We start from the raw sequence: 26,848 nt of genomic DNA on the forward strand, positions 1-26,848 counted from the left end.
TTGCAGAACCTCTCAATTTGTTTACTCGCCGAATGAAACTGCTATGACAAGGATGTATAATAAGTTCAGCTAAACACAAACATGTCACCTTCAAGGCAGAGTGGTCACTGACATTGACAGGCGATTTGCCAACAGCCCTGCTCATTGTGCACACCTAGGCATGAAATAACATGACACTTGTCTGCTTGGGATCACCAAACATGCTCTGAATGAAAATGTTGATAAATACAAACATTTTCCAGGTTAGGGTTTTGAGCTATGTTGGATCCTCCATGCTTTATTGGTTCTTTTAAGGCACTCTAGATAAAAACATTCACCAAGCAGTGTGCTGAATGATGTCTATCTAACAGAATGGAAAAGATTAACATTTTCTTTGACTTATTTTTTTCTGCCTATCTTTTCTAACTGTGCACTCAGGTTTGCTCCCACTTTGTCAAATTGTTTATAACCTATTACATCAGCCGAACCAAGGCACATTTCTTGCCATTAGAACAAATTGTACAATCACAGCTAAGATCATTGAAGATGTTCGGTTGCTCTCACTGTACATTTTGAAGCCTTTGTGTATTCCTGTATGTGTTATTCAATCTTAATTTGAATTTAGTGCATGAAAAAGAGAAAACATGTAATTCTGATGGTAACCAAAGCTAAATAAATAAAAATGTCCATCCATCCATATTTGGGAATTAATAAGAGATTGTGACTGTGCTCCGGAGAGTCTAACATGGGACTTATTTCAGCAGCAGCCCACGTGTAAATTCAGCATCACCCTTTTTTGTCCTTATAAAAACCTAGGATTCAGCCAAATCTTTCATGCAAAATACAGAAACAGAAATGGAGAACACTCTTGATGTGAGAATGGTTGGTGGCATCATGGATACTTGCTCAGAAAATGACCCCAAATGATTTTTTTGTAGAAAATTTTCTCTTGCTGGCAGATAAACATCTAGGTGTTTTGTTGTTTGAAGAAAGGCTCCCACAAGAATCTTGTGTTTAAGATGCAACTAATGCTCATAATGGTGGAAAAAAGTAAGAAAGGATCAGTTGCAGGTGTCTTCTTTGGTGTGTCTCAGACTGTGCCTTATGGCCAGCAGTGCTTACAATATGCAGACAAATGAAGGTGGACCCACGCTGTTTTCTGGGCGAGAAAATTATGTTATTAGTGTGCAGAATGGAAAGATGAAAAAAAAAATCTAAACTGGTGCATTAATAGATGAAAAGGCACAATGGTTATTGTTGCTATATTGTTTGTTTCCTTTGCGGATTCTAAATTTTTTTTTTTTTTTTAGCTCATTATACTGTAGGTTTGCTATGATGCTTTGTAAAGACTTGCCCACAGTGCTCACTCCAGCTATACCAAATTTAAAAATTACTTTGAAACATGACAGAAGCTTCTTATTTCTGTTTTTATAATGTTTGCTTCCTTTCCTTGCTACCTCTCCTTGCTTCATACTCTCTCCCACATGATGCAACTAGAGAAGGCAAGTGAGAGACATGACAGCAGAAGAGTCAAGGACGCAGGCTCTTCACAGGACACGACATCATTGCTTGCAAGCTGTCATTTTAATCAGACATCAGTGTGATGTGTGTGTTGCACAGCTGCCTCATCTGTGTATTTTTTGTCATAGTCCACTGATGTATTATATGATCTTTGCCAGATGAGTGTTTATGACAGCTCAAATATTTACTTTTGATTGCGTGATGTGTCATGCCTCCACTTCTTTTTCACGCTGAAAAACCTCCGCAGTGACTACATCTGTCTGTCCTCCCTCTGCCCGCCACCCTCCCCCGTCCCCCATCTCTGCCTCTTCTCCTCTAAATACATGTAAGAAATGTAGACATCTGATGAGATGGCACAATGGGGTAAATTTGAGTTCACAGGCAGGATGATGGAGGAGAGAAGAGATGTGGTTGCAATTAATAGACAAATTAAAAGAACTCTGGAGCCAGATAACAGTAACCATGGCTATGCTCTACTCTGTTCAAATATCTTAGCAAGCCATGTATCTAAGCGAGCCTGAATGCACAACACCAGAAGTAGTTGAAAGGGAATCCAGCTGTCAAAAATGTAATCATTTACATATGTTTTTCCCACTTCGACATGTCAACGTGTCTTCTGTTAAAAGGACTCATGCCTCACCCGTCCATCAGGTATCCTCACTGAGTTACCTGTGGCTCATCTCCTCATGAGCATTTGTGACCTGCTGTTTTTCTCTCCAGGCGCTTCTCCTTACTTTTCCTACAGTTCACTTATCTGTCTTTTTGTAAAGCTGTCTGCCTGTTTGACTCCTGTTGTTACCTGTTGAACGTTTGTGAATTACAATTTTTTTGTATTTCATATTTTGAGTCCCCCCCCCACCCCCCCACTTCCATGCTTACAGCAAAAGCGTCTGTCATATCAAGTCGTCCGCATCCGTCTCCCGCATGGTAACTGCAAGATAAAGGTTTGATTCCACAAAGCTGCAAAGTGATTTCACCATGTTCTCCTGATCCTACATATACTTACATCTTTAATACTTAAGCTCATAGGAAAGGAAATATCAGTGTCATACTGAGTAGGTTGAAATATGTTCACTTGTGTATCCAGATCTGCTACATATGGAGCATCTGACTTCAGCTGTGTATCTATGAACATTTTATTATTATTATTATTTTTTAATACAATGAACATTTTGCGACGAAGAATCTAAGATTATTTGGGAGTTGGGAAATCAAGACAGGTTTTAATCCAAATACAAACCATTTTCGTCTTTGTGATTCTTCCTTTGGGTGAGTATTATGCAAGAACTTTTACATTCACGTTTCAATTTTCCTGTCTTTATTTGCTAATGTAAATTTACTTCAGATTTATAAATGCATGGCAGTTCAGTGTTCTCATATATCCAACAGAGAACTGATGTGAATAGTTCACCACAGGGGTTATTACTACAATTATCATTACAAAATCACTTGCTCTTTTCCCACCCAGTCAGTGCCCAGGCCCTTTAATTTTGTGCTGTAGCATTTGTCCGCAAAGGATAATCCCCTACTGTTAGAAGTATATTTCTTCTTCTCCTTTTTCCTCTCTTGGTTGCCTTTATATTTCAAATTTAACTCAAATTATACAACACCAAGCTCCATGGCTAGATGTGTATGTTTTACTCTTAAGTGGGTTAAATGAAAAGTCAAATAATCACAATCCATAATATGTTATTTTCTTCATTTGTTTAACTCAGAGGCAGGCAGAAAATTTAACCACTGGCTAAACCTAAAGGGGATGTTTTGAAGAATAAATAATGGATATTAGTTAAATATTTTAATATGAATAATAAAAGCTTAGAGGCAAGTAGAGAACACTTAAACTACATTTTTATGCAAAACATTAAAACCAAACTATGAAAAATTAAAAACAGGATCAGAAACAATTTAATGTGACAGACTTATGTCTAAGGTCATTATTGAATGTTTAATCTTCCAAAATAAGATTAATTTAAAGTTTCTATTAATAAAAGTCACTTTTAAATTAATTAAAAAATAATAATATATTTACTGAATTCTTTTGCCATTCAAGAACAGGTTGACTTCAACATGTCAGTGATATATGTGTCAGAAATTGTCCACATTGGTAAAGCTGTTTCATTTAATTATTTTCCTTTTAAAAGATAAATACAGAAAAGCTTAAAGATAGAAAAGATAATTAGGGATCTTTCATACAAAACACCAATCATGAATTTAATTGGATACGGATTGCGAAAAAAAAATCTAACAACACTTAAGGCAATCCACTAAAATGGCATGGCAACTCTGGCAAGTCAAATTTAAGTGCAATCCAGAAAATGACTGAGTAATTAGAAAAGTCACATTTTAATCATCTAATGCAGAATCATCTTTTTAAGAGAAACTAAATCATCAATATATATTTGGCAACAATATATAATATTTCTGGTAAAAATGTCACTTGGTCTACTTTCCAGTAAGAAGCTGCTTAAGCTCATTCCACCATATATTACATTCAACAGAAATGTCAGAAAAGCACAGACCAGCCTTTACCACAATCAATGACATGGTCTAAATGAGCTGCTGCTGTTTCCTACTAAGTAATTCGTTCTTAAGGGAGGGTATTCTTCCCTACGTCTGCTGGCTGTTCCGACTGATGAAAACAGCCACAATGAGCTGGCTCTCCATCACCAACAGAGAAGTCGAGGCAGCCGACAGACGCCTTATAACTGACAGACAATTACATGGCCACCCAGCAGTCGCTTGGACTGACAATGTTCGATATTTTGGAGATTGCAGTCGATGCTAGAACCTCTAAATTATAGACAAGGTCCTCTGGGACATGACTTCAATATATCACAGTGGAGAGAACAAGGCTGGAGGTCACAATGCGGGCCTTTGCTCAGTGTCTGTATTGTTCAAGAGTTCAGCCGCACAAAACACTTGGAAGTAGATATATCGCCCGTGATACTTCATTTTAAGCCTTGGTTCAAACTGTGATACTTTATTTATCTACTACAACAATATTCTAGTGACATTATGATTGCTTTTGATGAGTATTTGTATGCATAAAGGGGAGGTTGTTTTCAGAAGAAATAAAGTAAAGCAAAGTCCAACTATGCATGCAATAACTTTTCTAAGTGCCCTGAACACTTTCCCTACTCTTGTTTGTCTTTGACTATTTTCAATTACTTGTGCAGCCACTATCCCCTTTCTTGATCTATCCACAACATTGTTATCTTTCTCTGCTACTTATAATATGTTTACTCATCCTGATGAATTCAATTACATCTTTTCAGAGGAAATTACTGTGGGGGTGGCTCTGCCTGCCAGAGGTCAGCACTAACTGTGAATACTAAAACAACTCCCCCAAACACATTACACAGCCTATTACCTGCTGCTTTCCACACAGCACTCTGCGACCTTACATATAAGCCTTTCCACTGCCACAGATGAAATGCTTTCTAGATGGGATCTGGCGTGGAGAAGAGGGAAAGAGAGCTGGAGCTGTCCCCAGGCCTAATCGTTTCAGAGAGCCATCCTCACTGCAGCCGCAAAACCCGCCACTCCAGATTAAGCAGGTATATACACGGACAGACAGAGCGTAAAAGGTGCGGAAAGGAGCCTTGGCCTCAGGGAGGCTAACGCAGCTAACTTCTTTTTTTTTTTCCTCCTTTTCTTTTCTTTTTTGTCGTTTTTTTGTTTTGTCTGTGGACGACTGGTGGGATCGATAAGGCAGAAGGCCAAAGGCAAAACAGTTACAAAATAAGCCTGCAATGTAGTGCTTTGACAAGGTGGTAGACATCCCTTCTGTTAGAGTTTTGTGACAGGGGGACTCCTTACTTCACATAAATTAAATGCGGATGCCCCAACACCAATTTAACTAGATACAGTTTCTGAGTCCTAATAGTTGTCTGTGCTGAAAGTCTGACCACAGTCCCTTACTGTGAAAAGGAGATTTCATAAATGGAACATCTCAAAGTACCTGCTCCTGATCCAAAGGAAATTATTCCACTCTGCTGAACATACAAGCTGACAATTTCATTGCAAACCTGTTACATTGAGTCTCTGAAGAGATGATTGTGTTGAGACAAAACACAAGCAGTTGAAAGAAATCTCACATTATTATCCAGATGCAGGAACCCATTTTAGGTCCATCCAAACTGTCAGACTGATTAAACAACCCGGATGTGAAATTACATCAGGAATCCAGCCTTTTTCTTTTGTCTCTCTAAACTGCATAATATTTATTCAGTCTTTTTTCTTTTTTTTGTTTTGTTTTGTTTTGTTTTGTTTTTTTTATAGTGTGCAGATAATTAAAGGTTCTAATTCTGAGGAGACAATAGTATAAGTTAAATGTTCCTACGATTAAAAAGCATATTGAGTAAAATTCTGTGAAAGCAGCTAAAATTGTAGGTGTTTAAATTGTAATTCTAAAGTGTAGAAATTAAAAAGTGACTTTATTAAGTCTCCACATTACTCTAGTTGTATTTCATCAATGTTTCCATTGCTAATATTACCTTCTTAGTACATATTTTTATGGCTATCATTGTTGCACTATTAGTGCTTGGTGGCGTATTCCAGCAAAATATCAGCATAAACATATAAACTGAATTCTGCAAATTGTACAACTCATAATGTGTGACTTTGAAAATGAGAAACCTCATGAAAATAGTGCAGCTTAGTTATTTTACAATGCCAAACATCATAACATGATAACATGACTAAATGTTTTAGGATCTTCACTTAAAATGTGGAATTTTGATTAAAGATTTAGCCAAGGTACAGCTTGGTTTGGTAAGAGCACAAGGTCTCTCATCTCTTGGGTAAAACTGGCTTTTGAAAATGTGTTCTAAGCAAAACAATGATAAAAAACCAAAAAGATGCTTTTAAAAAAAAGACCCTTTTTCCCCTAGACAAATAAAGCTCCACACTTTTGAGGAAGGAAACATATGAAGCAATGAGTCGAATTAGAATTCAAAGAACATTCTCACAGAGCGAGAGAGAATTTGCACATGAAGAGCTGAAAATGAGTCGCATTCAGCCAAGCTGTGAGCTCCACCTAGGAGGTAGTGAAAGAGACCGAGACAGGCACAGAGAGGGGATATGGCAGGCGGGCGCCAAACCTTCGAGAGGGGCATTCTGGCATAATGACTCTCATTTACCATTGACAGGCCTTGGGAAAGTTAAACTAATTATGACAGCTCACAGATGCTGAATAGCCCTTGATGAACTTAATAACTGGCAATTCAACAAACAGGTGTTGAATGATTTGTGTTACCTCCCCTGGAATTATAAGATGTTCAGATTTTCTCCACAACCCTGCTCAAAGAAGTAATCAAACCAAAAAAAAAAGGAATTCTGCAGTATTGTCCTTATCACCCTGGAAAATTTTTTGTCAACTATTGTGAGGAAAACTGTGAATAATGGAAGGCAGGAAGCTACTTCTGCAACATATCACATTAATGGCAATTACCACTGAGTTGAAAAAAAAATACTTGGCCGTAATAAAGAGAGCTTCATGGAGTGCTAACAGGTGTCAATACAAAAGCAACCCAAATGTGCTTAATTTTTACAGTGAGTTTAGCATCTCAGTATCCATCAGTGGCGCAGCTTACAATGCACCTCTCTCAGTAGAGCTTTTCTCTGCTAAACATGTAATAGCTACATTTTTCTACGGCTGCCAAACAAACTATTTCAATTAAATGTTGGCATGTTACAATTTTTAAAGGAAAGTCTCAATAGATTTTAAGCCTTGACATTGTGGATGATTCATATTTTTTTAGTGTAACCATTTTGCACTGTCCAATACTAACCCAAAACTAAGAATCTGGTTGGATATTGTCAGTCTAGAGCTGTCTCACTCTTTATGGCATTACACTAATGATAGCAAGCTCTGAAACTGTAGTCATAATAGACATTTCCATATGTCAAGGAGAACTCTAGGACACATAAAGCAGCTCTTTCTTCAACTCCTAACTTTGCAGATTTTGTTAAGAGGCAAAGATAATAAGTATGCATGAGGCTAACAGGCTCACTTTGGTCTTTTTAAATTAAGAAAAACTTTTACAACCAAAACCTTTTTTCACTGAATATATGCATAATTGTGTAATTAATATTTGTTAAGATTTTGCTCATATTCATATGAGGTCTTTGATAAATCTTTGTTATTATTGGGATGGTTTGTTAGTAATGACTTTCTAATGAGTGTTGTTTCAGTAGACTTACTTTTTGAAGTAATTAGAAATGTTTGTATGCAGATGTGCAGAGTGTATATTCTTCCAGCATATCTTATATCAAAGTAAACTGATCCAATACTGTAAAAGCAATAACAGCTCTTTTGGATAACGATTTTGATTTGTATTAGAGTGTAAATTTGATTTATGTCTTTCTGACTTTAAGTAACTGTTTTGATGTCTACTAGTCAAGTTTCCTGCCACACCACAGGACTGAGACTGCTCTAGTTGAGATCTTTGATGATATCCACCTGAGCACAGATAGCGGAAACGTTTCAGAACCAGTGCTACTGGATTTCAGCGCTGCATTTTACTAGACCAGCTGAAAAACTGGGTAGGACTTTTTGGCATTGCAATTAACTGGGTTGTGTCCTTTTTAAAAGACAGGAACTACTATGTCCATAGGAAACTTTAAATCTGAGTAAAAGAAAATAACTTACAGAGTTCCTCAAAGCTCCATCTTGGGGCCACTGCTGATCAACATTTGCATGCTCCCACTCACTCAAACAACAAAATATGTTACCATAGCTATGCTGATGACACACAAATCTACATAAGTGAAGTCAGCCTTTTATTACTTAAATGCATTGATAAGTTGTTCTAAATCCTGTTGAGACATAAGTCTTTTAATCCTCAGTAAGTTCTGTATTGTTAGTAGACTAGACTAAAACTGTCTGTACAAGTTTCCCTAAAAAGTCCACCAGACATCTGCAGGTAGTCTAGAACAATGCTGCTCGAGTCCTCATTAAGTGGCAACTGAATGGTTTAGGGCTTAAATACATCTAGGATTCTTAGACAGGTTCTTTATGAACTGATCAGATCCCTCAGGTCATACTTTCTGTCCCCAGAGTCAGAACTGCACATGGCACGGCAGCTCTGGGAGTTTGTTTCGCTTGTGAAACAAACTCCCAGAAAACTGCAGGTCTGCTGAAACTCTCAGCAGTCTTAAATCAAGGTTAAAAACATTTCTAATTGCTGCTGCCTTTTAACAAAACAAACGTTAATGTCTCACACTAATTTTTATTTCTTGCATTTTATTTTATTCTCTTTTATCTTTTTCTGTCTATATTTCATTTCTATTATTTTTTCATTTGACTATTTTATTTATTTTATTTCTTTTACAGTTTGTTAATGTACCTTTATTATTGTGCGATACAAATAAACTTGCCTTGCCTATGTCAGTCAAGAGTCAAGACTGATTTAGTTCTTTCCTACAGTTCTACATATATGTGTTGATTACTGATATACTTTAAACAGACCACTGATAGTAATGTGTGACTTATTTGGTAAGCTCATCTAAAAATCCTGTTTCTTTACTTTGTATCATTCTTTCATCATCAGATTTTAAAGCTTAATTTAGATAAGTTGACACTGTTTGATTATTCAACATAAAGAAACACCTTGAATAATATATTCACTCAAGTAAGATGCAGATCATATACCAAGAAAATGAAACATACAAGATGCCACTATTGACATATGACTTCTGTGGTGATGCAAAAAAATTACTTGTCTTGTATTTGAGACAAAGAAAAGCGAGTGTATAAAGATTCCACACAGTACTTGTAATTTATGCTGACATTTGTGTAAAACATGGATGATTTTTTTAAAGACATACTAAGCAGAAGTTCCTCTTGAATGAAAGAGAATGCCTGTTGATATTTTCCTATTAGCATTATACATAAAATGAAAGATTCTAATGAGAATCATAATGATCCTCATTCTGTCTCTCCAATTATTTTGCCTCCACTAAAGTGGTTGTTAATGTGAAAACAATCTCTGGCTAGAGAAGTATTAATTTACAAAACACATACTCGGTTTTATTGCTTGCAAGCTTCCAAAAAAAATTCTGACTATTAATTTAGTTTTAAGATATTTTGAGGTCTGTTTGTTGCTTTTTGTGTATATGATGGGATTTTTTTTTTTTTTTTTTAATTCACGAGTCCAGGATGTAAATATGTTGAGTTTAATTTTGCAATTTAGTTAAATTTCTTTCTTTCTTATTTCTTTCTTTTTTTGTGGTTGTTTTTAGTTTGTTTGTTTGTTTGTTTGTTTGTTTGTATGTAGTGTCAAATCACTCTTATGTGTGAGCCTGGAAATCTTGCAACCAAATTAATAAAGGAAATTAAGACAGTTACTATGTTTTAGGTTTAGTAAGAAACTGAGAGGTAGGTTCTTAAACGTGATGCTAAAGAGACACTCTAACAACATGCATGACTTCCACAACCTTTTCTAAAAATCATTACAATAATTATAAGTCAACACATCAGAAGCCATCAGAAGTTACGGTTTTAAACAATATAACCCAAATAACAAAGAGTCTGATCTTGCATTGCAGTTAGAATAAAAAAGAAAAATATTCAAATTACCCAGCAGTTACAGAACATCCATTACTCTGGAATGCAAAGTTACTGACAAATACAACATGCTACTGAAGTTATAATAAAATTTTATTTGTAATTGCAAGATAATATCAAATTGCAGCATGAACACTGGAGAATAACACACACTTCCCAAAATCTCGCAAGGAAAGAAATGAATCAAAGTCTGTATTCCCTGCTGGATGATGGACTGAAGCAAGTTCATAACATCATCAATGCTACAAATGAGTTATTAAGACCTCTCCTAAACTAAATTTCCAACCATCCCTGCAAATGATGTAAAAGTTCACATTCAAATCTTCTACACAATAACAATCCATCAAACCCCCAAATTCAAAGGATAAAATTCTCAGCTTGGAAACTTTACTATAGTGTGTGCTCGCTAAGCAACAGGATAATTCAATAATGGAAGCTGCTAAATTTTATTTTGCTCTAAACATAATGTGCTGTGCTTTACCTCTTTCCCTTGAGTTTTGTGTTTGCAGAATATGTGCAGTAGGGACACTGAAAACACTCACGTCTCCATATCACTACTATACTGTGTTCTATTGCTACACGCTTTAAAACATAAGAAACGTAAGAAAGCATAAGAAAAAATATTTAAATCATTCAAATGTCTTCCGGTTATGTTAGAATATACTAAAATACCTTTACGTCTTAAGATCGAAGCCTATGCAAGCTTCTAAAAGTTGGTCCTCCAGTGATGATGATGATGAACCCCCCCCCCCCACACACACACACACACACACATACACATACACACACACAATATATTCCACACAATATATTCATATTGTTTCAGGCCAGTGAAAAATTGCAGCTCCGTTTTTGATGGCCTGAGATGGAATAACTAAATCAGCCTAGGCAATGTTAATATATTTTCTGTTATTGCATTGGTTATTAATACGCTTTTCCTCATAAATTTGCTCATTTTCATTATAACAGTTTTTATAAAGGCTCCATGAAGAGGATGATAAAAAGCATTAATTGTACTAGCATTTAGCTACACTGATAAATGACTTCATTATATTAAATGTTCTTGTACTTACTGAAAATAATATGTATTATTGTAGACCAAAAATACTGGTGGAAAATATTACTTTTCCTACATATATATCAAAATTGGTGCTCCATATGCATTCAGTTAGCCTTATTTATGAGCTGTTTTAATGCCTTGTCTGCTGGGCAAATAATGTCTGCACGGCTTCAGATGTGGTTTATATCTATATGCTACTACTTGACATAAAAGATACATCACCTCCACAAAAGGGTGAGAGGAAAACTGTGTTGACAAACTGAAACACAGACTGTCCAACAGAAAGCATAGTTATAATGATGAAGAGAGGGTAGACCCACACTGAGGAAATAATTAGGACAAGGCTACTGTGCAGAATCCGTTTGCAGCTTCCCACTCAACTGTGTCAAACAGCTTGGTCAATAATCTTCCGCAATTCCAGAGGATTAGAGTCTTATTAAGGAGCACAGTCTGTCACGCAGACCTTAGTGCCCAAACAAGTCACTTCCTGACTGTTTACTCCGCGTTGCAGTAGAGACACAAACATGTAAACATGCCTAGATAATTGATCACATCAGGTCGAATATGCTTCCTCATAGTGTATAGTTTCTGAGTGTCTTATTAAGCTTACTTCTTCCCAAGGATTGTTCTCACAGTTGTGTTTAACACTATATTATGTAACTGACTGTTAAAACTTATTCTACCCAGTGGCAAAATGTGAGGATCTATAACTTGTAATTGGGCATGTTGTCTTTGCTCTGGGATTAATTTTATCCCTGTTAAATTTCATAGAAGCAGTGGTCTACAATAAAAAAACAAAAGGCATGAGAGGATACAATCTAAAAGTCTGCAACTTTTAGTATTGTTGTAAGGTAGTCATTCTCTATTGTTTGGAACATTTTAATCAACACATTGTAAACTTAACAAAGATTATACATCTTATTACCCCCCACCCACACGCACACACACGCATTTACACTTGTAGATCTGAGAGTCGTAAACCTTATGTCACAGCCCACCACTGAGGTCTGTCTTCGCCTCGTAGTTTGACAAAGGGAAGTGGACGGAACAATCTTCACAAAGTGCGTGCAAGACCCAAGTTCTTACCTTGCCCGTGTATTTTGGAGACGGCAGCAGCAAGAACCAAAACCGTGAAAAGGGTCTTAAATTGGCAGTCTTGTGCCGTAAACATGTCTTCTAAAGTCGAGGTTTGCTCTCACGTTGCAATACAGAGCGTCCGTGTGTTAAAAAAAATACTTCCAGCGGGGGAAAATAAAACAAGCAAGGCGTCTGCAAAATATAAAGGGACGCGCGCGGGTTGCTTCTGCAGTAATTCGCAGAGTGAAAACAGTCGAGAATAATCAGCCGAAATGCGGAGGTCCCTTTCTTTAATTTGGACGCTTGGTAAGCGGATTCCTGGCTGCGCGAGCTGTCGGCACATAGAGGAAAAGCAGCCGAGGCTTCAGCACCGCGGACAGCTCCTAGCGTCCGCTAATGGAACCGCCTCCACCAAGTTAGTCGGCGGAGTTAGGATCCTGTTGTCTCTGTTTCCTTTGTCATGCATTTATTTCCCCTCCTACTTAAATATACACTTTCTAATCATCTGTTTTCACCAATTTACTTATAATAAAAAACAATAAAAGTGGTTAAAAAGAAAGTATTTTTATATCTGGAACTCCCAGCCTCAGTTAGGTCAGATTATTAATATTTTGTTTCTTTTATGTGTTTACCATAAATGGTACACATCTAAGAGTACATACCAGACACATAATTACAAATTACACAATTACAGAAGCAATAAATGAAACAAGATATTTTCTTTATTGGAACAGGTTACAGGCAGCTCATTCCACGTTCTAAAGTGATGCAGAATTCTGCTGACTATTGAGAAAGCATAGCTTTCACCATTATGCTGTACACAGTTAATACTTTAAAGGTAAGTCATCAAACGTGTTTAATGGAACTATATTTAAAAAATAAAATAAAAATGAATCATTGGAGTCCTGTACAGAAATCCAGTGTTGACCATTATTCTGTCTGTCCAAGGTATGCCATCACCCATACTACCATTAAATTGCATTGCTTTTCATTTTTGACCCTAATTTTATCCCACACTATTCTGACTAGTCTTTGTGCCCAGAGGAGTCAGGACAGCCGCTGAGTGGATTTTTTTCTTCTTTTTCTTCTTCTTTTTTTATTTATTTTTTTCCAGTTCAATTCTCAGTAAAGCTCATACCCTGCTGTGCATGATAAGCCCTGAGGTGAGACATTCCTCAGGTGCTGGAAATAACCATGGTATGGTCTGAGTCTAGGTCATTTTTTGTCCCTTGTCAGGTTCAGGTTCAGTTTATGTCCCAGAGCTCTAACTGCTTGTAAGTGAAGTATATTGTGTCCTTTTCAGTGAATAAAATGGTCATCCTGAAATGCCATCTTTGGGTAAACCAGTAAAATACAATTTGTACTGCTGCTAATAGCCTAAGCTACGTATAAATATTAAGAACATTCCTTCCTCTGGAACATTACAACATTACAATATTATTAATGAGAGACTTGAGATACCTAACTGATAATGGAGAAATAAGAACGCTTGCAGAAGCCCAATCAGAAGTTTAATCAGTGTTTATTCAGGATTGTATGCCAATTAACTTGGAACAGTAATTACATTTTGCGATAATATGATGTTATTATCATATTATTATTATTTACTTTATATATTTATTGGAACCTGATTGTCTAAATTTGGGATAGCACCAGGGAAAAGATTGCATCCCCGGTGCTACCTCATCCTTTGTCTACCTCTTTGGATTCCTCATTGATTTTCCTCTTTTCCTTCAATGTGTCACATAGTTTTGTTTTTACTTCTATATGTAAAAGTTATTAAAAGTTAAAAAGTCCAGCCAAAAGGAAGTACTTCACTTATCATCAAGGCTAGATTTGAGTTTATTAGCCACATCACTGTCTAACAGATTTGCATTAAGTCTTCTCCTCATACAAAGACTGGGCAAACCAGAACTTTCGAAAAGCCTTAGGAGCCAAAGATGAACCAAAACTTTTCAGACAGATCTTTTCATGAGGTTCTGCAGTAACATACAGCATGACAAAAAAATTGATCTTCTGGGAAGATACACAGCCTCTAATTCCCTTTTAGAAAACATTCTAAATTAATGGTGAGCCTGTTATTAACATGGCATCTTGAAACAAATCTTAAGTTAATTTTTATGTGTAGGCTGGAGGTTAGCAAACTCCTCCAAGAAAACAAACTCCTACAATCAGCAAGGACTGCATGTGCATGGCTTAAGTTGACTTCTGACCTTCATGCAAGTTAAAGAGTAAATGATTTATTACATCATCATGCTTGTTTACTGTAGTTAATCATAGTAAAGTCAGACATCCCTCAGACTCTCAGTCACTAAAGTAATTGCTTCAAAGCATGCTTTCATTCATCAGTAACCTCATCATCCAGTCTTAGTATGACAAAAATCGTTTATTGAAAAATGACTACCTAACTTGTTGAAATATTTTTTCTTTGCTTCATAGCTTGAATATTAGTAGATGTTATCAGACGTTCTTATCGTTACACCCCTTTCAGTTATCTAGGTCACATTAGCCTGTTATATTAAAAGAAGCTTAATATAGCCAGTAAAATAATTGCAAAGTGTTCACATATGCATGTTCATGCCTGAACAATGATGTATCCAAACAATATTTGGAATTGGTCCCATTCTGTAAGGATATATAAGCAACAAAACATCAAATGCAGTACATATGAAGGTGGTTTTTCATACAGTTGTATTATACTCTGAGCATAGAAAGATGTAGCAGACTGACCTTCACTCACAGGCTGTGTTGTGCAGGAAATAGCAAAAACAGTAGAGAAACGGAAGTAATTTTAAGACAAGAGCGATTATGATAGGACTGGAAATAAAAACATTGGAAAAGAGCCAGTCAGATTTTATTTGAGACACTAAAATGTTTCATGTAAGCAGATGCTATTTCAAAATGAGACCACCATTTCTAAAAATAAAATGTGTCCAGTAGAGGCAGTAAAATGTACACCTGTTTTATCCTACCATAAGCTAAACAGGCTGGGTTATCATCTGTCAGCTCAGTTTGCTGTCACACCTCTGGGACTCAACAGCCTGGAATAAACAGAAATTTTCATTGCAGAAATATGAATGTCATTTTCTTCACACCCAGCTTCCTTTTGTACAGTTCTTTTTTTCCTCGTTGCTTCCTTTTCATCTTTTATGTTGACTTTTCTCTCAGGTTCTGTTTGACTTTTCTCACTTTGCCTCTCCCCACCTCCTCCTTTGCTGCAGCAATGTCTCTTTTTCCTCTAAATTTATCTCAGTCCCCCCCCCCATATCCCCAAGCATGGGCATCACTCCTTGCATCACTCCCATAACTCCCTGTGGCCTGACTCAGAAAAGGCTCTAATAGTCCAACCTTCCCTTTAGTGAAGCTCGATGGAGCCATAAAGCAACCCTGAGGCCTAGTTGGCAGCCAGATGGTTGCAGCCGAGCTTTCATTCTGCTAATGGGTAGGGGGGCAGAGCAGTTAATGAAAATCAGACCCTTGAAATGAAATGACCAATGTCCCAAGGTAATGAGGCACGCATCGGCAGCAAGCTTTTACAAGCATTAAGGTAATCTTAGATGGCAGGATTATGTAAAAACATCTTATGATGACTGTTTATTTGATTGCTTAAGACATACTGATTATTATACTGCATATTCAGCTAACAAACACACTCCCATTGACTCGGGGCACTGTCTGCAATACTTAGATTGACTGGCTTTGCTAATAAGTGCTTCACCCAAGCAAGGCTGTGCGCCAAATGCTATCAATGAGAGTATGCCCACGCAGCATTACAACCTTCAAATTACAGCCCATGTCATAGTCACAGACAGCTACAATATCAAAGTAACATTACACACAAATGCATGCAGGGCTAATCATTGTGCATTACATTCATAGTTTAAAACCATGACCCCTTTCAGCCAACAATTGCAATTAGAGTGAAATCTGTTCGACGTTCACTGTTATTTACTGCTATTTCTCTTGTACTCGCCTGCTTTATCAGCTCCTGGGAATATAAAAGATTTAGAGCTTAAAATTGAGGGAAACATATCAGACTTTGTAGTAGAAAAAATAATATATTCCTGATTCAGCACTGTTACTAACAGCACATCTACTTATCTGATGCAACCCAGTCTTTGGATGATTATTCCTCCTTGATGTTTTTAGTTGGCTGTTTTCTTTCTTTTTAAGTTTTAGTAGGTTTTGATCTTCCTTCCTTTCTTAGTAATTTCAGAAATACTTACCTTTACTTTGAAGAGCTATTCAACAATACAAAACATTTAAATAAGAAAAAGGTTCATTGTTCACTCTGTCTTCAAGGTATAAAAGGACACAAATCTTTTATTATTGATTTTTTTTAATGATTGCTGGAACCTGTATTTTATATGTGTGTGTGTATGTGTGTGTGTACAATTTTCCAATTTTCTACTGCAGACATTCTGTTCAAAGGAACAGATGCTCAATTTTCACAGTTGTTGTTTTCATGTGTTTTTATACAAACACACTGACATTGATTTTTTTTTTTTTTTTTTTGACTAGCGTCAATACAACTTAATCGCAAAATGTTTCAACGTTTGTATCAGCTGTGCCACCAGATTTGAGTCTTTCCACTTGAAGCACAACACAAAACCTTCATTTTGCATGAAAATGGAGCTGTACAAATGAGATGTTAAAATCACAGAATAATGTTGGGAACATATTGTGGTGTATGTTGTCACACAATTCTGTAAAAAAAAACTGTATATTAATTAGCTTTTAAGTTTTGATGCAGCTACAAGCAAATATGAAAAAAACCATACAGCCTACATATTAATCTCATGGCAAAATTGCTTAAGTCATATTTTAAGGTTTTATAGGCAATGATGCACAGTTAATCACCAGTGTTAGGAGGGTAGCATTAGGCGTATTTGGCCAAAATATGATTTAGGAAATTATTCTATGTGGCTACATATATATAGAGTAATCCCTATTTGTCATAGCAATTTAGTGTTTGCAATTGAGATTTTATTTAATGATTCTTTTATTGTAATGTTTCACCTGTTTGGATCCAGATGAAGACGATTGAGCTTTTACAGCTAAAAAGTAACCAGACTTACCAAAGACAAAAACTGACAAAATCCTTGTACCCTGAGTCCTTATATGCTTCACATTGCAGGGGATTACCATTCATGACTATTGCATTGGCAAAAATTACACGTGTCCAGTTCTAATACATATTCATTAGGACCAGCACTGTTTTAATGCAAAGGCTTAGAGGGGCTCAAATCCTGGAGCCTGAAGGCATAAAGGGCCCATGAGGCTCAGAGACAAAAAGAATCATTGGAAATTGAAAATTATGCGTGACTTTGTGTGGTAACCTACTTCCAGCTGTTGTGTGAGCACGTCTGGGGAATGGGATGGATACTTCTTGGTGGAGGGGACTGACTGTGATGTGTTTCAGACTGACGCATTACTGTCAGCTCAACTGCCAGTCAAATATATGACATACCTCGTTTTGCTGTTCAGTGAATGAGTTGCTGAGCTTCAAACAGAAATCTACTTAATCAGATACATGTCAAACTTACTGTCATCAATAATGTTGGCAAAATGTAATAGTGGACCTCAAAACAAAAACACAAACAAAGGACAAAACAATAGAATATTTTAAAATGATGTAATGCATCCATTTGACTACATGCCATATTGCATTCCTGCTTTCTTTGCAAATGTCTCCACAAACCTTGAAGTCTAATATCATGACAGATTTAAGCTTAAACAACTTGGAAATCATTTATCTGTTCATTCTACTGTTAATCGTCAAATTACTAAACATATCTGTTCACTACAATCTAAATACACACACATACACACACTTCTGAGTTTAAAGATTAAAACTCACTTTAATTGTCAGTATAGTTACTTACAAAGCCCACTCTATATGAATCTATATAACAGGTATAACAGCTGAATGTATTTGTAAGTTCTACAAGTTTATTAAATTGGTGAAAGGAGGGGGTCAGCAAAGCACAGGCTTTTAAATTAGCAGATCTTGTATTTTCCAATGAAATAGAATAACACCTAGTAAGGTACATCTCTCCTGTTTTCTTTTTGTCTTTACATCTCTTTTTTTTCCATTAGATTTTTTCTGTTTGTAAACAAAACAAATACAAACCAGGCAACACTGGCAATGATGGGAAACATTCCATACAAGATGGTGTATTGTTGGGTGTTGCATCCCAGCATGCAACAGAGCGTAGTATGCCTTCACATTCTCTGTTTAAAAAAACATACCTAAGGTGGCTGGATATTTGAAAGCTCCAGTGGCAACAAAGCAAAACTAGTGAGGGAAAAAAGAATCCTCTTGGACTGCCCCCAGAGAAATAGATTGTTGGCTAACTAGCCAACTGGACAACCAAAGCAATTTTTTTGGATGAATAATGCTAAACCCTAGACCACTTATCTTGTGCAGCTCCAGATATAAGATAGAATTTAGCTTAGTCAGTCAACATTTGCTAATTCTAAATTAATAAGTGTGATTCATGACAACCCCAGCTTAGCACCATATAATGTAATTAAGTTAATTTATAGCTCTTGTTATTCTCAAGATACACCTTTAATGACCTTAAAAATAAATAAATAAATAAGCAGAGAGAATAATCTGACTGCAGCATTTTGGAGGAACAGGAGTTAATTTTGTGTTTGCCTTGCTATACCAGCACAAAGTGCATTTGTATAATCTAATTTACACAAATTAAAATTATGAACCAACTTTTCAAAATCCCTCTGTGAAAAGGATGGATTTGATTTTAGATATTACTTTTATAGTTATGTTTAAATTTAAGACATTTAAGATCAGAGTCCAAAGTCACACAGAGGTTTTAAATGTAATCGCTGGCTTTAACCAACAGAAGAGTCGTGAAAGTGAGATCTAATGTCTCAGAGACTTAGGCTCAACTTCAAGAATCTGTTTTATCCTCCTTCAGCCCTGATCGTTTTCTTACAGCTAATGTTTAACATCAGTACCACATTGTATCAGATCATTCAAAGGGTTAAGATAAGGTAGTTGTCAGAAACAGATACAAAAAGCTGTGTGTCATCAGCATAAGTCTCAGGCATGCTGTATATGGAAGCATATACATATGAAACAGGAGAGGACTAAGAAATTATCCCATATTGAAATGAAAAAGCATTAAATGGTCAATTGTATGAAAGGTTGCCGTTAAGTTAAGGAGCACCAAGATAAAAACTTTGTGGTTAACCAAACTAATTTCAATATTCTTTACTGTTCTGTCTGGAGCATCTGTTTGCATTATTTACAGTTTCTCTCTGGGGTTAATAAAGTATTTTTCATTTTATTTCCATTTAATGTACTTCCCAGGTTAATGTAACATAGTGGTTAAAGTCAAATAAATTGTTTTTGTAGTAGATACATGTGTATTTATTGATAAACAGCTTATTTGAGAGTTTTTTCCAAGAATGACCAATTTGTGATTCACAGCTCTTAAACTCAAATAAACCAAGACTAAACTTCTAGGTAATGTAGTAGTAACACAATCTGAATTGCACAATTCATTATGATTCATAGCATTCCTGATGTAGAATGTTTCATAAGCACCTGTCTTTAACCTATTATAAAAGATCAAGACAGCATTATATCATGTGATGTTTTCACAGTAAGTGAATCATTAATTGATAAATGTTAAATCACATTTTCTTTACATATTACTTTATGTTTAAATAAAAGTATTTTGAACATATATAATTTTCTGTTAACACTGTTAACAGTGTCCTCAACAAATGCTGGTTAAAGCTTTAACATGCAAAGATGAAGCCATATGTCAACATGATCAAGAAACACTCACTGTCTTTTCAAGGCCAAAAGATTTAAAAATTGATTGAGGCACAGTGGACATCCTTTTTGTGGTAAGATGAATTGAAATTTTAAATTCTTTTAGGAAATAATGGATCCCACATCCTCTGATCTAAAAGCCAAAAGGACCATCCAGTTTCTTATCAATTTGAAGCCTGCATCTCTGATTTATGTAGGTAACTAAATGTCTATGGAACTGCTTACTTGCACATCAGAAAAAGCTGAAATGATCAATTACTAAAAGTATGTAAAGATTTTAGAGAAGCATACAGTGTGTTCCTGTGTTTTTTAGGGAAGGCAAGACAATACCAAACTGCTAAAATTGTATCTATTACAACAGCATGGCTTAACAGTAGAAGAATCCAAGTGCTGGATTGACCTCCCTGTAAACCTTACACCGATGAAAACCATTTGACACATCATGAGAGGAGAAATATTTAAAAAAAAAAAAAAGAAAAACAAAGACCCAGGATTGCTGAGTTGTTAGACTTTTTTGGTAAAAAAAAATCAAATAAAATTATGGAGATTTGTAATTACCTCATTCTGTTTTCATTCACATTTACCTTGTAAAGATTTCAAAAGAAATACAAAGACTAGATTTGAAAATACATGAATAGCGTTACGACATATAAAAACCATTTAATATAAACCAGTGTTTGACAAACTTTTTTAAGCAATGTACCCCTCTCCACCTACCTCATGAGGTACATTTATCCCCATTTGAGAATCAGTAACGTAAAGCCAACAATGTCTGATCACAGTAACATGTAATTATCATCTTAACTTGACTTACAACTGCACAACATCATGTTTTATAAATCCGTTCTAATCTTTATTGGTGAATCTGCAACACTTGTGGTGTTCTAAAGCAGTGATGGGAAAACTGATGATATTGCCAGCTAATGGATGCTTCTGGTTTTCTGGGAATCTACCAATCCCTTTGAAAGCCTTTTTTGTGCTTGAAGTAATTTATCATTAACCATGAACTCCAATTATCTGGTTGTTTTTGGTGATGACCCAATTTCCTGGAATTATCTCATTTTATCTTCATCAGCTCATGCCGAATGAAATATAAATAGTTCAGTGTAGTTTGCAACATTTTACCATCTTCCTTTTTTTCCACCACCCTCTTTTGTTGTGCACCTCCTGTTTGCAGAGCCCAGTTAATTGCACATTCCTCATTACCATGTATTGAAAAAGAGCTCCCTGTGAGCTGCTCCACATTGCAATAGACTTTTTTTTCATGCCTATCTGTGTACATCCATTTTCTGCTGCACATAAGGGAAGCAGGTATATCAAGCTCCACCTGACCTTTGACTTCAAATAATGAATTTCTACATCATCACTCTGGGCAAAAAGTCTAATAGACTGACGAAGGAAACATTTCTCTTAGCTGCCCATTTTCCTTTTTCCACAACAAACCACAGGGAAGTGTTGAGAACGGTTCTTGTGCTAGCTCGGCTCAATCTGAGTGCTAACACTGGGAATAGGATGAATGTGACCCCAAAGACTGAGCAGCATCTGTTAACCCCCCTGATCATTGCCTCTATCTGACGGCTAGGCTGAAGCAGCGTCTGCCCAGTCATGCGGGGCCGCGCCAATAGATTCAGCAGACTATGGTAATGAGCCTGAAAGGAATCCCAAGCTCAGTGCTGTCACTTTGATGACTCCAGAATTAACACTGCACTAGAAATTCTCCACACCTGCTGTAATAACACTCAAGATAGGGGGAAGGTGTCTTCAGTAATACAGGTACAAGAAAATTAATGTAACCCCTCTTGTCAAATGTAATTAGAACCATGGTGGCACAGATATGGTGCAGTGGATGTTTTGAAAAGGTTGAAGCAAGAAATTATTGCTGCAGGGGGGGACTCTATTTTGCCCTGATAACAGTATTTCATTTGCCATCACAGAGACATATGTTATGTGGTTTTCTGTCCATAAGTATAATTGCTTGTTGGGCTTTGTGCTAGAGAATTTTCAACGTATTTCCTTACAAGGCAACACATAGTCCGGTGCAAACGTGCTTCCACTATTTGAGATGGAATACATGAGAGCTTTTATAGAAATCTGGAAAATTAACATTTCATCACTCATGGATAGTGTGACATGTTGCCCCCACATCCACGTCTCTGTTCACCATTTCTCCTATTCCCCTCTTAGTATACTCCTCCCTCTCCTTGACCTTCTCTTTTCATTAGTCAGAGTGTGTCTCATGCCTCTGAGCATGCTGATAGTGCACTGCTCCAAGGCTGCATTTATCACAATGATAAAGCACTCTCAGACAACAGCCAAGTATCTCAAGGCTAGTGGCCACGGTACCTGACAAGTGACAACAAGTCACACAAACAACTCCACCTCCATCCTATCCTATCTCCCCCTCCCACCAGCCACCAGACATATACCAAAGCTAGGTGGTCACAGGTTGTCCCCTTATGTCACACGAGCCCCTAATGAGAAGTTAAGTGCAGATGAAGGCAGGTGGCTGTTCATGACAGCGGATATGCCCCTGCCTACTTGTGCTCACACACACACACATACACTTTCCCTACACATATGCATCCATTGTGTTGTGTGTGGGGGTTGACAGCGACATCCTACAGGCCCCATAGAAATGCGAGTCTTGCTGCTTTCGCTCCAGCTTTCATCTTTGCCCACAGTTCACCTCACTTTCCTCTATTCAATGATTTTTTTCTTCTTCCACTCTCAGCCACAAAGATGCTGTCGCCCTCCGGAAAGCTACAGCCCGCAATCACCACTCTGCTTTCAGACTTCATCTAACAATAGAGATGAGGGAAGTTACGTTATTCTCTTCAGAAATTATTTGCAATTATTCTGATGGAAGGCAATGGCTGAATTTCTTGATTTCTTTTTTTTTATTTCTTTTTTTTTTACTTTTAAGTCATCATTAAATTTAATTTGAATGCCATTGTTGTATTGAAACACATGTTCAGTTATATTTAAAAAAGTATATTGTTCATGGAAAGGCATTTTAAATGAACGGGCTTGAAAGGCAATTTTACTTTACTGACACAGAGTTTGATGTCTTTTGTTCTTTTCAACTTAAATATGCTTCTTTCTTTGCCTTTCACTGTCGGGCTCACACACACATTTATCACAGATATGACAGCCTGACTGAATCCTGCCTAGACTTAAAGGACATTTATATATTCTACAAAGCTTATCAGCACTCTTGTGCCATAAGCTGACATTTGTTTCATAATGTTTTTTATCAACATAATCGTGCTTTTTCTATCGTGACACATTTTTTTTAATGTGTTGAAAATAACAGAGATGTAAGACTTGTAAAACTCCTTTTCTTCTTCACATTTAGAAAATTTGTAATTCCAAAATGCAAAAGAGCTGTTTGCAAAAGTGAGAGTGTATGTTGCCCTGAAGAACTATTTTGACACACTATAATGATCACAATCTATGGTGATTGTAAAAGCTCTTTCCCCGCATTACATTCTTTGACAAAATGGTAATGGCTTTGAGAAAAGTCAGTTTTCCACATATCTTATTGAAAAAGCACACAGTGCACTCTGCAGAAGGGTGTGATGATGGCTACACAGAGGTAATGGAGGACCTTGAAGTGTTTCTGAAATAACAAATGTCAAGGAGGATGGATGGTCATTCTATTACCCTCTTTTCATCTTTTGCAGAAACTGTCAGTTTAACAAATCATTTCAAAAACTGCTGCTGCTTGACAGTTGGGGAGAGATTTTTTTTATTATTTACAGATATTTGGAGAGTATTACTGAGCTATTAGAAACAGCTAGAGAGCACATCCTGACAGTCAACCAGTATTCTTGCGATGATACGGACTGTTCAGGTAATTAAAGATCCTTACAAAATGTGGATTAGCCACAGTATTATTTTGCATGATGATTGCACGGCTAAATTAAATTGTTTTTCACCATCTTCAATCTTTACCCTCTACTCCTAAAAATAATCACATTTTTTTTTTCTTCTAGCATGAACCACATTCAATTCTCAGTATTCTATCTGAGTTCATGTTTTCCACACACTCTCCAATGCACCTCTTTCACACTCACAGATATATTGCTCTCCAGTCCTGCTTTTTAATAGTTTTTTTTTCTCATATGGTTGTTTTTGTATTCGTGATCATATCTCACTGTAGATGCTTAACTCTCACCTCTGTCAGACCAGAATTCAAGTCTACAAAACCCCTCAACAATGGTTCCACAGCAATATCTCAGGATCAGTGACCAGTGCTTTCTTTGTACTGTGTAGAGTTTACAATCTGAACTTCTTGAAAAATGTACTGTGTGACATCTCAGCAACAAATATCTCATTCTGTGTAGTGGAGCTGTGTACTCACTATTGCCAGCTGCATTCCTTTGTTTCATGCTTCACTATTTCCTTTAATGTCCCCTCACTGTGTGAGTACTCGGGTTCTTAATGGCCTCCTTGTGTTATGCTCAGTGGAACAGTCAACAAAAGCATGATCTGGGCCCTTTTGTATGTTTGTGTTGTTTTTTGTTTTTTTTTCTTTTTTGTATCTGTCTCTCTCTTTCTCTTATTCAAAATATAAAAAACACTGTTCAATTCATTCCCATGACACTACTGGGCTTCTCTACTCCACTGTACTCATTATAATAACATGGTAAGATACACAGCACCATAAAAAAAAAACATGATTAAAGTAAATGTTTCTTCAAATGGCTGCAATCACATTTAGAAATGCAGGAAAATTGTAGGTAATAAGATACAAAGATAAAGAGATTTTTACAAATGGCTTCTACCTTCATCACACTGAAGGTTCGCCTGAGAGTCAAATGTCAACACAGGATAATAAATTCTACATTTTATTTGGTGTAACTCATACATCACACAGCTCATTTATAGTATTATCGTTAACAAATGATAACGGCTCTGCGCAATACTTTAAGGAGACACAGCGGCATAGGCTCAAACTTCTCTCTTAACCGCCAGTATCTATAGCACCCTTGAGCAAAGTACTTTACACTCAGCCACTCCATCAAAACAGTAAAAACTGTGACTAGTATGAGAAGCTCCCAAGTCTTTTTGTGTGTCTTCGTGCAATTTTTTTTAAAAAAACAACCAGGCTCAGCAAATCTTGGCCAGAAAATATTCCTTATAACACATTCTGAAAGTTTAAAAAAAGAGGAAAAATCTCCATTTCTATTCTGTATTGTGCCTGAAATCTAACTGCCGGTGCCTGGCTGAGGTCATCAGGTCGACTTTGACCTCACTGAATGGCCTCAGGTGAGGAGCAATCATGAGTGCTATCTGGAAAGGAAAAAGTTGCTTTACAAGCAGCTGCTCTATTCTTTCCCAGCTTTCGTTTGTGCAGGAGCTGTACCACAAAGTAGCATGGTAAATTTACAGTAAAATCTACATTTTTTGTAGCATTGTCACACAGTGTCATATCCTAAGGTGCAATGAGCTGTCAAAGAAAAATACTTATTTTACAGCATTAATAGAAATTTATAGTCAACTTTACTGTAATCATTAGAACATCACAGAAAGTATATAATAGTCTATATATAATAATCTCAAAATAATATAATAAAGAATAAATAATCTAAGACAGAATAATAATCTAAAATTATTCTTTTTTTAAAAAAAAAAAAAAAAAGCTTTTATGTTCCTGCAAGTGTTTGGTCTTTGTTATGACCCCTTTGTGTTTTTAAATTAAATATTTATTATAATAACCGAAATCAAATACAATTTCCTATACTATATATAGTTCTTTTAATAGGTGATGCTGTGATAGCACTGCGTGATCAGCAAATTGAAATAGGCACGTCTGCTGGACTCTTTCTGTGTGGAGTTTGCATTTTCCTGCTGTGTTGGTTTTCTCTGGGTGCTTTTTCTCTTATTTCCCCAGTCCAACACATGCATTTTGGGTTAATAAGAGATACTAAATTAACCAAAGGAGCTCTCCAAAACATGGCAATGTCTATATTTATGTTAAAAAAAATGATCCTATAGCAACGTATCTGTAGGTTGTTGCTTTGCATGAGGGAGCGTCCACATGAGATCACTGTAACCATAATCCATGATTGCAAAAACATGCCATCTGTAAGCACAGTAGGAAATTGACAAGACTGTCAGATGGACTTAATCTCATAGTGGCTCACATGGGAGGCAATTGACTAACACCAATCCCAAAACCCAACTCCTCCTTAAAAGGCCATAATCACAGAGTGAAACATGTATGCACTGTCAAGCAGCAATGTGTCACAGCTGAATCACATCACATAACCAGAACCTTAGGATATATTAAACATATACTGTGTGTCAAAACCTTCTAGTGCTGCCAGAGTAAGAAAAACCAACCAGAAGAGGAGTAGTCTCTAACCATTCTCAATTACTGCTGCTTTAACAGTTGCCATGGTTACTGCTTATACATGACAGTCACCCATGCAGGGAGGTGCTTAGAAGGCAGAGTTTAAGCACAGCAGAGAGGGAGAGGGAAGAGCCGGTAAGATTTACTGCATCCCAATTGCACCTTTTCTCATGGTTTACAAATTCTGCATCAATCCTAAATGCATAATGTGGATTCAAATACAGTAAACATAGTTTAAATTTACACTGATTCACTGGTGAGGTTGACCACATTAGTGTTGAATGGCCATGCAGCAGTTCTGAAAGAATATTGTCATTGTTTGGGTTTTTTTTTCATCCAGCTTACATCAAAAAATATATATAACTGCAAACATATCAGAAGCACTTTAAAGTTTTTACTTGAGAATATTTAAAAATTCCTCTAACCAATAATAAAATGACAAACTCATACAATGGTCTCCCTTTAAAGAACTCC

At 36.4% G+C, this 26,848-nt stretch overlaps 1 protein-coding gene across 3 annotated transcripts in view; it reads right to left on the minus strand.

Moving 5' to 3' along the window:
* Positions 1-26,848, minus strand: part of LOC121653842 (seizure protein 6-like) — a 131,499-nt gene that overhangs the window by 89,346 nt on the left and 15,305 nt on the right. Inside the window, exon 1 of one of the 3 annotated variants that reach the window (XM_042007539.1) lies at positions 12,216-12,578. The exons of 1 other annotated variant lie outside the window; for it this stretch is intronic. In XM_042007539.1, coding sequence (XP_041863473.1) covers positions 12,216-12,300 — 85 coding nt within the window. In that variant the 5' untranslated portion in view covers positions 12,301-12,578. Of the gene's footprint in view, positions 1-12,215; positions 12,580-26,848 lie in introns of those variants that run through there. One more of the 3 variants, XM_042007538.1, reaches the window with a different exon arrangement.

This window comes from Melanotaenia boesemani, chromosome 15 (genome assembly GCF_017639745.1).
Source record: "Melanotaenia boesemani isolate fMelBoe1 chromosome 15, fMelBoe1.pri, whole genome shotgun sequence".
NCBI classification, from domain to species: domain Eukaryota; kingdom Metazoa; phylum Chordata; class Actinopteri; order Atheriniformes; family Melanotaeniidae; genus Melanotaenia; species Melanotaenia boesemani.